This window comes from Sminthopsis crassicaudata, chromosome 5 (assembly GCF_048593235.1).
Source record: "Sminthopsis crassicaudata isolate SCR6 chromosome 5, ASM4859323v1, whole genome shotgun sequence".
Classification (NCBI taxonomy): domain Eukaryota; kingdom Metazoa; phylum Chordata; class Mammalia; order Dasyuromorphia; family Dasyuridae; genus Sminthopsis; species Sminthopsis crassicaudata.
The window spans coordinates 114596874-114610094 of NC_133621.1; the positions used below are offsets into that span (position 1 = coordinate 114596874).

General features: G+C 41.0%; 1 protein-coding gene across 8 annotated transcripts in view; it reads left to right on the forward strand.

Annotated features, from left to right (window-relative positions):
- Positions 1–1550: 1550 nt before the first annotated feature.
- RBM28 (RNA binding motif protein 28) overlaps positions 1551–13221 on the forward strand; it is a 46918-nt gene continuing 35247 nt past the window's right edge. For 4 of the 8 annotated variants that reach the window (XR_012482344.1, XM_074268013.1, XM_074268014.1 and 1 more), the window contains exons 1-4: positions 1684–2371; positions 4357–4727; positions 12360–12512; positions 13015–13127. Coding sequence is in view for 7 of the 8 variants with exons in the window: in XM_074268013.1 (XP_074124114.1) it covers positions 4610–4727; positions 12360–12512; positions 13015–13127 (384 nt within the window). In the remaining variant the exon portion in view is untranslated. Of the gene's footprint in view, positions 2372–4068; positions 4257–4356; positions 4728–12359; positions 12513–13014; positions 13128–13221 lie in introns of those variants that run through there. The other 4 variants (XM_074268011.1, XM_074268015.1, XM_074268012.1 and 1 more) reach the window with 3 other exon arrangements.

The window sequence follows — 13221 nt, forward strand, 5'->3', positions numbered from 1 at the left end:
TATAGAGACTCCAAAAAGAAGAAGAAAAAAAAGAACTCAGGTTCTTTCCCTTCCTGTAGGCTTTGAGAAATGGAAGGAGAGATGGGGTGGCGGGAGAGAAGGACATCTCTCTAAAGTGGGAGGATAAAATTAAAAAGCCAGAGCCCCAATTTCTGTGGATGAAGATCTGTCTTGAAGAAGGGTTTTGCAGAGCTCTGGCCTGGTTTCCATGGTGGGGAACTGTCAGGAAAGGGTGTTGAGCAGCAGTGCTTGGGGGTGGGAAGGATATTAGAGGGAGAGAGGAGGTGGGGGAGGGAGGGCTGTGGCTGCTCCATCACCGAGGGCTTGGCTCAGACATCCTGCTGCATCTTTACTTTGGCCTAGGACCCAGAAAACTGCCAATTACAGCGTTTCTCACCCGGAGAGTAACAGTCAGAGAGGGGCTGCTGGCTTGCTTCAGCTGCTTTTGATTAAAAGAGTGGATTTTGAATCAAGAAAAGCCTCTCCCCTTCCCCTCCCCACTTTCTTCAGTTTTCCTCTTTTCTTGCAGTTCTGGTGGTCTCTCAGTTCAGTGCACTCTCCTACTTTAAAGCTTAGGTATTTGAACATTCATTTATTTTAATTAATTTAATTTAATTATTTTGGAAGTACCTTACTTGGGGAATTTTCTCCCTCTTACCCTTTTCTCTCTTCCACACACAAAATCAATTCACGTATTTATCAAGCCCTTATTACATGTCAAGCACCCTCTAGAAATACTGGATGAAACACAAAAATGAGTAAAATAAAACCTTTTCCCTCAGGGAGTTTATAATCTAGCAGTACATTTTATTACATACATCTCTGCCTTAATCATAAAGAGAATGAAGTTCTTAACTTGCATTTTAAAAATACATTATGATAACTATCTAAACAGAATTGGTTATTTGATTTTGTGTTTTAAAACATTCTAAGAAGGGCTCTATGATGAAAAGAAGGTTAAGAATTCCTGGTAAGAGGTGAGAGATGGGGGCAGTGATAAAGGAGTTCAATCTGGGTACGACGCTGATTTAGACAAACTAGTTGACTTCTCTGGCCCTCAGTTTACTGGAAGCTGGACTAAAAGACTCCTGAGATCTATGACCCTCCGATCTTTCTACCCATGAGTATTTTTTTTCTGTCACCCAAGCAAGAACCCCCCTCATTTCATAGCCTCCTCACGAGTGGATACTTTGTTCTGCCTCCCTACTCTCGCCCTTAGGCCATATTCCAAACTCTCAGCCCCATTTCTAGAGGAGTGCCCGAGGTGGACTCTTTTGCCCCAGATTGTCCAGCTCTTGGAGGTGGGACCAACCAGCCCGGGTTCCCAAAGGGGGAACAGATGGAGGTTCATTACTTTGGAAGAGGATAGTGGGAAAAGCCTCTGCTGTGATGGATGGGGAGGGCGCTCACCACTCATTTCCCCTGGCAGCCTGGTGGGCACTACTGCTGCTGCTGCTGTTTAATAGAAATACCCCGAAGGAGGCCTGAAGAGACTTAGGAGGGAATGTTCTCAACTGAGGGGTTCTCGTTCCGCCAGATCTGAAGCAGCAGGGGAGGGGTTGAGGCTGAGCAGGAGACCAGGAGGCCTGAGATGGAGAGTTTGGCTGTCTCTGCTAGCCTTGGGAAATGCAGGAAGAAGCAATTGTGATGTGTCAGTCTCTGGGTGTCCACAGGACTACACTGTGGGTGGCTACTGCCCCCTGATGGACAATCCTGCAATGTCCTTTGAAGAGACAAGCAAATAGGGCCTATGGTAGCTTCATGCTGAGCACTATAGGGGCTGAGAATACCGCACGTAGAATATGTCAATTCCACCATTTTTCCTGGCCTGATTCTGGCCTCTCAAGGTAGTTGGGTCACAGAGAAGTTCCTGGGCTGGGTTTCAGAAGCCTCATCTTTGAGCTTCTAGGCCTACTACCATTCTGACCATCACCTCCCTCAGGCCCCAATGGGGACACTCCAGGATCTTGGATCCAAGAGCCTCAGGTTAGCATTACCTCTAACCATCAGATCTGCTTCTAGCCCAGCTCCCACAGCCATCGCTGAGTGGGGAAATCATTGTGGAGAGGTGGCCCGTCTTGCCTTCATCACCAGCAACAACTGCTGACTGACTTCCACCAAAAGGCAGCTAAGCACTATCCCCCGAGAGGAGTAAACCCCAGACCGAGAATCCCGCCTCCGGCCCATCTCTCAGAGTCATCATCCGGATAAGCAGTGCTCCTGGGGAGATGAACTGAGATAGCCCTACCAACTGCCAACCAACTGCCACACCCCCCCACGTGCCCCCCTCACCCACCCACATGGCAGTCAAGTCAAGCTAGCTAACGCAGGAAGGCACCCTGAGGGAGAGAAAGGAGGCAGCATGTGCTAAGTAAGTCAAACCACCACGTCTTACACCTTGGTCAGATCTTACCCTCAGAACCCGATGGAGCCGGCCCAAGAGCCTTATGCCTAGCAGTGCTTCCAGCCCAGGGCCCTCGGGCATTACCCTGGGAAGCGAGACCTTCGGAGAAACAGCTTGGTAATTGCTCCTGCAGGTGCTACAGCTGCTGAAGATCCTGAAACGTTTTTGCCATTAAAGTCCTTGGTAGGGAAGGGAATGAGCATTTATATAGCACCAAGTAAGTGCCATATATGTGTTTATTCATATGAAGTGCTTTACAAATGTTATTTCATTTGATCCTCACAACCACACTTAAGGTAGGTGTTGTTATTTTACATTTAGAAGATTTTCTGGCCCTTTTTTTTCTGATTAGATTCCATTTTACAATAGAAAAAACTGGGGCAGAATTAAGTGACTTGGTCACACAGCTAGTCAATGTTAACTCCGGCTTTCCTACCTCCAGGATCGGCACTCTATTTACTGTGTTACCTCGTTGCCTCAGTGTTGCTAAATGGTTCACCGTCTGCGTGCTGTTAGTTAGGTCTGGGGTTTATGGGGTGCTTGAGGACTAGCTCTTCTGGGGTGAGGGCTGTTGAGTCCTTCTCCAGGCTGCTGATCCACAGAATCCCAGGCCATCATTAGTTGTCTTGCTACTGAACTGTGATGACTCTGGAAAAAAAGAGTGAGGCTGATGACTCCATATAACTTTGCCTTAATTAAATCCAATTTATGCACAAATTAAAAAACAAAAAACTAGGAGACTCTAAACCAAAAAATTTGCATGTTAGTATGCATATCTCTTGTTTTTACATTCCCCATGATTTAAATCGATTTTATCAATGGAAAGAAGAGGTATTAACATCTGCCTTGTGGTGCACCCGAAAGATCCTGGGATTGTTTTCTCTGAAACCTTTTATACGGGTTGTTTCTCCCATTAAAATGGGAGTTCTTGGAGAGTAGGGCCTGCATTTCCATTTGTTCCTCTGGTGCTTAGCGCTGTGGATATAGTGAGAACTTAATAAATGCTGCATTCATCCATTATTAAAAGACCAGTGTGTGTGTTAGGGGCTTCTTGTGCGCATGGAATCTCCAGCCAATTGCAGGTGCTATTCTCTGAATAAATGCCATCTGAATAGAGGTTTGGTCATGATCCTACGTTGAGAACTGGAAGAACCTCCTGAGATCATGTAATCTGGGGACTCTTAACTTGGGGGCTAGTTTTTTTACTTAATTAATCAATTAAATTAATTTTTACAAAAATTATGCATGGGTAATTTTCCAGAATTGACAATTGCAAAACCTTTTGTTACAATTTTTCCCCTCTCCCCTTGCCCCCAGATGGCAGGTTGACCAATACATGTTGAAGTATGAGTTAAATACAATATATGTATACATGTGGGGTTAGTTTTCTTGTTTATTTTTTTGATGACAATTTCAGTCAGTTGTTTTCCTGTGTTTTATTTTGTGCACATGAAAATATTATTTTGAGACATTCGTTGATTTCACTGGCCCAGTAAAGAAATCCACGATAGGAAAAAGATGAAAACCCAGCCTCATTCACTTACCCCTTGACTCTGACTAAGGCCTGCTGTCCCTCAGCCACTCAGTCATGTCCACCTCTTTGTGCCCTCATGCACCCTATTGTCCCCGGGGTTTCCGTGGCAAGGATGCTGGAGCGGTCCGCCATTCCTGAATGTGCGAGTCACACGGAGGTCCCCGTTCTGTGCCCTCGGACAAGTCAATCCCTCTGGGCTTGCTGGGGAAGGGAACAGTGACCTATCTAGGCTCCTTTCTAGCTCTCCCCAGGAGCGGGACTGGGTGACCACAAACCACATGGCATTCATGGAACGCCGGGTGGAAATTTACACTATAGGTCAGGAAGTGTCAATTACCTAAGTGGCAGAGAGGGCGGGGCTCCCAAGAAGAGGTGAGTGGCAAAAAAAAAAAAAAAAAAAAATACTCCCATCCAACAGGAGGCGCCAGCACTGGAGCAGAACAGAGAGCTGGGGCGAGACCCCTCGCGGCGGCCCACGAGCCAGCCTAGGCCTGCCGGAACTGCTTCCTCCCGGACGCCGCGCTTTCACCCGGACCCCTTTCTCCATCGGGCTCTTCCGGTCCGTCTTGCGGCTAAAATGGCGGTGCTGAATGCTTCCCGTCCCTGTGCGCGTGCTCTCCTGACGGTTCTGCGGCGGTTCTGAGCACGCGCGGCACCAGCCTTTCGGCCCGATGGCGGGACAGACCCTGTTCGTGGGCCGCCTCCCGGCCTCGGCCAGCAGCCTGCAGCTGGAGCGTCTTTTCAGTCAGGTGGGGCCCGTGAAGCAGTGTTTCGTGGTCACCGAGAAAGGTAGGAGCTGCGGGAGCGTCTCGTTTACCCCTTCTCTTCCCTCCCCTCCCCTCCCCCCCACCTCCCTGCCGGGGGCCCAAACAGCCCTGATCCCGGGGGGCGTCTCCGGCGTCCGAGGAGGGAGCGCCAGGACCGGGGGAAAGGCCTGGGGGGGAGAAAGCGGGACTGGGGAGGTGGGAAGGGACAGAGACCGACTGAGGAGACGGAGGCTCCGCCGGAGAGCGCCAGCCCTGCAAGCCTGGACTCTCTGTGTAGCCTTGTACTTAGCACGGAGTAGACGCTTAAGAAGTATTTGTTGATTGAGCGACTAAGCCGTTTGGGACGGTTTCCACAAGTTTTATAACTTGTGGGTTTTATGTCAGGACCTCTGGCAGGCTGGGGAAGCTGAGAGACCCTTCTCACAGCGGTGGTTTTAAATGCATAAAGGATACAAGATGCCCCCAGAAGCCAATTCTACTGAAACACGATTGCCAGAATATTAAAAAAAAAGTCAGTCTGTAGCTGCCAGGTTAAGAACCACTGCTCTAGAAGAAAGAGACCAGGTCCCCCTCTCCCCCACCCCCTTCTTTCTCTTCTCTGAGGAGCAGAAGTACTGGAAAAGGAAGGAGCTAGATCTTTAAAGATCAGGAAAAAAAATGTTCTTTAATCTCTTTGGGGCAGAGGCCTACTGAATAGGGAGTTTTTTCTCAACCTGACACTTGGTGGGACTGAGTGGATTCAGGAGTGGGGGAAGGGCGGGAAGGGGGCCCATTTCACTAAGTTCATTTTCCCTCTCTCCACACTGTCTTGGATACCCAAGCATGGGGTATATAGTGTAAGTGACTGCTTCTCCTTCTAGCAGCATCATGTAGATTTTGTGCTGTGACAGATCTGAATCTGCTGAGAAGTCATTAGTCCTCTGCCTTTTTATTAGTCGCTTATATCCAAAATTGTTGTTTTTGTTAGGGCACAACTCTGTTGGGCTGGCCACATTGTTTAAAGGCTTAATGTACACTTGCTAAAAAACTGTTTTATGGAGAACTCACACAAGGCAAGCAGTCATGAGGTGGTCAGAAAAAGTGATAGAAGGACACTCATAACATGGGAGACATTGGCACAGAACTGCCCAGGGTGGCGTGCCCTCCTTAGAGAAGGCCAGCAAAGCAGAATTGGATTAGCCCAAAGGAAACTTGATATGGACAGAGTTAGAGAAGCCGTCCCCAATGTTCATGTGTTCTCTTTGTGTCTGAGCCATGGCTGGGCACTCTGAGCTTGTATCTGTCTGATCAGCCACAGCCAGACACAATGACTTGACTGTAACATAGTGATACTATTTTGATCCTCTTTGAGTACAAAGGATAGCAACCACAAGTTACATTGTATGTAGCCTGGGAAGGATGCTGGCTAGATATGGTCAGTTTCCTCCTTAAGGAACTTTTTTTCTTTTCCAGAAAATTATTAAAAACAACAAATTCGCATTTAGCCTAGTGCCTAGCACTTAATAAATTCTTAATAAATGTCTATGGATTGCTCAACCAGAGCTTTGAAACCAATGACCTGTGGCAACCTGTTGCTTTTTTCTCCCTCTTCTTTTTTTTCTTCTCCCTTCTCTTTGCACCAGCGAGAGTAACCTATTGGATGTGTATGAGGAATATTTCTTTCATAAATTTTATATATGGAGGTGGATGTTAAATACCATACCCAAAAAAAGCCTTAGCAGGTTCTCTTTGTTACTTTTTCCAAAGCCATGAAACTCTGCACCTCAAGTTCCTGGACAGTTCCTAGTATCCTCTTTCCCTCTATACTTAGCAGAACTGGCTGGGATCCACTGATCCTGTTTCCTTTATAGTGAACAAACTAATTAACATATGAATGTCTTTAGATGGAAAGGAAACCAACTCTTATGTTGTGTTGCCAGGTATGAGATTTAATTGGGTTACATACATGATAAGTCTTCAGTTTGCAGGCATCTTGTGTAGAATAAATATGTTAAATATGTAGTACAAGGAAAAGGAAGTCTAGTGCCTTTGAAATCTGTTGCTAATTTTGATGTTAAGCAAAATGATGTGTTTTTTATGTGTCTTTCTGTCAAGCTGCTCTTTGGACAACATGAGTTTTTTTAGACAGAGATTTAGAAACTTCTTCAGTCTTTACTGGAGGAGAAAGTGAAGTTGATGATTTTGCACAGCCCTTTCCTCACTTAAATCCAACTTTTTTGCATATCATTGTATCACCTCCCTGATGTCATGGGCCTCTTCAAGAATGAAAGACAAACAACAACCGCAGCAATGACATCAATTTTATTTTTTTTCAATTGCATGTAATGATAGTTTTCAACATTCATTTTTGTAAGATTTTGAGTTCCAAAGTTTTCTCCTCTCTACTTCCTCTTCCCTCTCCAAGACAGCAAGAAATCCAGTAGAGGATATACATGTACAAATATGTTAAACATTAAAAGTTTTTTTTCCCCTGATCTCCACCAAATAAGTATTTATTTTTTCTGATCTCCACCTCCCCTCCTGCCTCCACTATTGAAAAAAATAAAAGAAAAACTCAATAAATCTACAATAACAAGCAAAAAGTAAATTTTTACTTTGGGTATATCTAGAAATGTAGGTTTCATTCTGCACCTTGTTTATCATCTCAATAGTATGCTTAGTCTTTTTGATTTCTTGGTTTGTCATTGCATCACTCAGATTTCTCAGATCTTTCAAAGTTGTTTTCCTTTAGTTTTGCTGCTATTTTCTTGGTTCTGATTACTTTATTCTGTCCATACATGTCTTCTTAGCTTTTTCTAAAACAACTGTTTATTATTTCTCATGGGACAATGATTTTCCTATTAAATTTATATGCCATGTCATTATTGGGTCTGTATCCCAAAGAGATCATAAAAAGATCCACATGTACAAAAATGTTTGTAGTGGCAAGGAACTAGAAATTGACTGGATACCCATCAATTGGGAAATGGTTGAATAAGTTATGGTATAAGAAAAGAAGCTAATGGAATATTATTGTTCTATAAGAAAGGATGAGCAAACTGATTTCAGAAAAGCGTAGAAAGATCTACATGAACTGAAGCTGAGTGAAGTGAGCAGAACCAGAAGAACATTGAATACAGCAACAAGATTGTGTGATGTTCAGCTGTGATGGACTTGGCTTTTCTCAGCTTTTCTGTGATTCAAGATTATAGACTTTGGATGTAAAATGCCATTCTCATCCAGAAGGAGAACTTTGGAGACTGAATGTGAATCAAAGCATAGTATTTTCACCTCTCTCTCTCTCTCTCTTTTTTTTTTTTTTTTTTTTTTGTCTGTGTTTTTTCTTCCTCATGGATTTTTCCCTTTTGGTTTGATTTTTTTTTTTTTTTAAATACAGTATGACATATATGGAAATATGTTTAAACTGATTGACAATGTTTAACCTATATGCTGTCTTGGGGAAAGGGGAGGCAAGGGAAGGAGGGAAAATAAATTTGGAACACAAAGTTACATGAAAATGAATGTTGAGGGGCAGTTAATTGGTGGTGTGGATAGAGCACCATAGCACCATCCCTGAAGCCATGAGGATCTGAGTTCAAAGCTAGGCCTCAGTCACTTTAACACTTCCTGGCTGTGTGTGACTCTGGGCAAGTCACTTAACTCCAATTGCCTCAGAAAAAAAAAAAAAACAAAAAAACCAACTATATTTGTATTTGGAAAAATAAAATATTAAAAATTTCATTTTAATAATAGCATTTTATATTCAAAATATATGCAGAGATAGTTTTTAACATTCACCCTCACAAAATCTTATGTTCCAATTTTTTCTCTCCCTCCCCTTCATTCCCCTAGTAGCAAGTAATCCAGTATGTTAAACATATTCCATTCTTCTATACATATTTCCACATTTATTATGTTGCATAAGAAAAATCCAATCAAAAAATAAAAATAATGAGAAAGAGGGGGAAAAAAAGCAAGCAAACAACAAAAATGGTGAAGATAATTAATTATGTTGTGATATACACTCAATCCCTATAGTCCTTTCTCTGGATGCTGATAGCTTTCTCCATCACAAGTCTGTTGGAGTTGGTTTAAATCACCTTGTTATTGAAAAAGAGCCATGTCCATCACAGTTGATCATCACATAATCATCTTGTTGCTGTGTACAATGTTATTTTGGTTCTATTCACTTCATTTAGCAGCAGTTCATGTAAGTTTCTCCAGGCCTTTCTAAAATCATTACTTTTTGAGGGAGGTTACACATGTGCACATTTTCTTTTTTATGATTTCTTTGGGATATAGACGCAGTAGAGACACTGCTGGGTCAAAGGGTATGCACAATTTAGTAGCCCTTTGCACATTCCAGATTGCTCTTTAGAATGGCTGGAGCATTTCACAGGTCCACCAACAATGTACTAGTGTCCCAGTTTTCCCCACATCACTGCCAACCTTTTTTCCTGTCATCTTAGTCAATCTGAGAGATATATAGTGGTACCTCAAAGTTGTCTTAATTTGTATTTCTCTAATCAATAATGATTTAGAGCAAAATAAAATACTATTCAGAAAAAAAAATTAAAAATAAATTTGCATGCTACAGTTTTTAGTAGGTAGTTTTCATTCATTTGATTTTAATGAAAACACTATTGGCCATTTAGTAAAAGCAAAAAACAACCTATAAGTATCATGCAATAATTTAGTATTATGCCTGTGCATATATAGTGGTTTACTTTATAATAAAATAATGAGGAGAGAGAAAACAGTAATGGTTAGTTAGAATATGGAAGAACCAAATTTTGATTTTGTAATTTTGAATATATTGTTTTCCTTGGGAGCAGAGTTTAGGAATAAAATGGAAGGTTCTCTTTTGGTAAAAGTGGTGTACTGTTGGACAAATTGATTGGATCTTAGACTTCCATTTCTATCTGTCCTGGTATTTCTATTTCACATTGTTTGGCTGCCTATCAAATTGGAATTTGATTTGCTTAATTGACAAACTCTGCTATATCATGGAGTGTTCTCAGTAGCTACTTAAAAGCAGAATATTTCAGTTTTAGAAAGATTTAAAAGTACAGGTAACAGAAAGGACAATGGGAAAATGAGTGTGATGGTTTTTCTTTTCTTTTCTTTTCTTTTCTTTTCTTTTCTTTTCTTTTCTTTTCTTTTCTTTTCTTTTCTTTTCTTTTCTTTTCTTTTCTTTTCTTTTCTTTTCTTTTCTTTTCTTTTCTTTTCTTTTCTTTTCTTTTCTTTTCTTTTCTTTTCTTTTCTTTTCTTTTCTTTTCTTTTCTTGAGGCTGGGGTTAAGTGACTTGCCCAGGGTCACACAGCTAGGAAGTGTTAAGTGTCTGACATCAGATTTGAACTCAGGTCCTCCTGAATTCAGGGCTGGTGCTCTATCCACTGCGCCACCTAGCTGCCCCTGGGTGTGATGGTTTTTAAGCAGGCTACAGCATATTATCATCATTGACTAGCATTCTAGAAATGGCACAAAAGATATTATCCAATCATAATTAGTTTAACTGATCTTGTGAGAATAAAAGGCAGCAATAACAAAATGAAGAGGAGAGCATGGTATGGGGGAACGGAAGGGGGGGAGAACTATTGGATTTGGATTAAGGGGATCTGAGTTTGAGTTTGAAAAAGCCTTGATCTGTCACTAATTAAGCAAGATACTTAAACTCTCTTAGCCAAGGGGCTTGCTTACTGGGTGCCATCTTAAAAGGAAAGGGTTGTGTCAGAGCTTTCTTCAGGTCTTGTGTTCAAAACCTTGTGTTCCAAATTTTTTCTCCTTCTCTTCCCTCCATCTTGTCCCTTAGACAGTAAGTAGTCAAATATATGTTAAACGTATGCTATTCTTCTATACATATTTCTACAATTATCATGCTATACAAGAAAAATCAAATCAAAAAGAAAAAATAAAACAAAAAGCAAGCAAATAACAACAAAAAAAGTGAAAATACTATGTTATAATCCATACTCAGTTCCTACAGTCCTCTCTCTGGGTACAGATGGCTCTCATCACAAGATCATTGAAACTGGTCTGAATCATCTTTCTGTTGAAAAGAGCCAACTCCATTAGAATTGATCATCATAGTCTTGTTGCTGTGAACAATGTTCTTCTCTTGGTTCTGGTCACTTTACTTAGCATCAATTCACATAAGTCTCTCCAGCCTTTCTGAAATCATCCTATTGATCCTATTCTTATAGAATATAATATACCCTCACTTATTCAGCCACTCTCTAACTGATGGGTGATCATTTAGTTTCCAGTTCCTTGCCACTACAAAAAGGGCTACTACAAACATTTTTGCACATGTGGACCCTTTTCCTTGGGTAGATTCTTCTTCTTCTTCTTCTTTTTTATATAGCTTTTTATTTACAAGATATATGCATAGGTAATTTTTCAGCATTGACAGTTGCAAACCCTTTTGTTCCAACTTTTCCCCTCCTTCCCCCCACCCCTTTCCCCAGATGGCAGGTTGACCAATATATGTTAAATATGTTAAAGTATAAATTTAATACAATATTAGTATACATGCCAAACAGTTATTTTGCTGTACAAAAAGAATCGGACTTTGAAATAGTGTACCATTAGCCTGTGAAGGAAATTAGAAATGCAGGCGGACAAAATTAGAGGGATTGGGAATTCTATGTAGTGGTTCATAGTCATTTTCCAGAGTTCTTTGTCTGGGTGTAGCTGGTTCAATTTATTACTGCTCTATTGGAACTGATTTGGTTCATCTCATTGTTGAAGAGGGCCACGTCCATCAGAATTGATCATCATATAGTATTATTGTTGAAGTATATAATGATCTTCTGGTCCTGCTCATTTCACTCAGCATCAGTTCATGTAAGTCTCTCCAGACCTTTCTGAAATCATCCTGCTGGTCATTTCTTACAGAACAATAATATTCCATAATATTCATATACCACAATTTATTCAACCATTCTCCAATAGATGGGCATTCACTCAGTTTCCAGTTTCTAGCCCCTATAAAGAGGGCTGCCACAATCATTCTTGCACATACAGGTCCCTTTCCCTTCTTTGAAACCTCTTTGGGATATAAGCCCAGTAGTCAACACTGCTGTGTCAAAGGTATGCACAGTTTGATAACTTTTTGAGCATAGTTCTTGGGTAGATTCTTAATGGAGTCTTTCTGGAAAATAAACATAAGAATCCTACATGATTAAAAATATTTTTGCAACTGTATTGATAAAAACATTATTCTTTTAGAAGATCAATGTAAAATACTTTTTTCTGCAGAAAAAATAGTTTTTTTCTTTTTCTTTTAGAAATAGTGATTGCTGCTTTTTCTTGCTTTTGTTCAGAAATGAATTGACATGAAAATGTTAAAAATATACTATAGAAGGAGTTGTTTATAGTGTGCTCATGAAATTCCTTTTAGCAATACAGAGAGTTTATTTTCAGGGATACCCTAAAAGAAATTAAGTCTTATTCATTTTAAGGGAGCCATTCATAGGTATCATTTAATTTTTATAAAGAATTTTCTACATGTCTCTTTCCTGCCTCCTTGGTGCTTTTCCATTTTCTTCATAATTCTGGCTTGTATAAAGGTGGTGTTTCATATGATAAGATTTATAGCAGGTCTCTACCTTATTTATGAAGATGTTCTCTTGGCTTATAGCTCCTTTTCCCCTCATACCCTTTTGTTTTGTAGGCAGTAAGACATGTCGTGGCTTTGGCTATGTCACTTTTTCCATGTTGGAGGATGCTCAGAGGGCCCTCAAGGAAGTTACCACCTTTGAAGGTTGCAAGATCAATGTGACTATTGCCAAGAGAAAACTAAGGAGCAGACCAAAGGCAAAGAAGGGTAAGTTATAAAGTCTGTTCTTATTTAGGCTGAGGGGAAGTATTGTAATAAGAAAGGAAAGGTTTTGGGGTTCAGGAGAGTCTTTAGATGTTAAAAACCCCCAAACTAATGTCTCCAGAGTGATTTCCAATTCTCTAATGCATCCAGACTTCATCAGCCATTCATTTTGTTTTCCTTCATTTATTCCTGAAATTGAGAAATTCAGGATTTCTGCACATAGACAACTTCATAGAAGTATGTTCTAGTTTGGTGCTGTCCTTGGTAGTAATCTGGATTTGGATTTTGGTCTTAATGATTTCTCAATATGCTGATCATGACCCAACATAGTATCTGTAGCTCCAACATTTTAGTTTTCTGGTATTCATTCTTCTGACAAAGTGTCATCTTAGTTACCATCTCTCTTGTACTTGAAATCTTCTGTTTGTTTCTGTATAATCAAGAGTAAGTATTTGCTTCTTCCCCTCACCCCCCCCCCCTTTTTTTTTTTTTTTTTACTTTCCAGAATATTCAGTGACCTCACAGGAAGAACCAGAACGAGAACCAAAAACCAGGCCTAAGAAAAGCAAAGCAGCTGACAAAAAAGCTAGATTAATCATCCGGAACCTAAGTTTTAAGGTAAGACTAAGTGGCTAAAGGATCTGAGGCTAGTGATCAAATTGGGCTTCAAGAGCAGTGGCGAATAATGTTACCTATAAAACATACCTGTTGT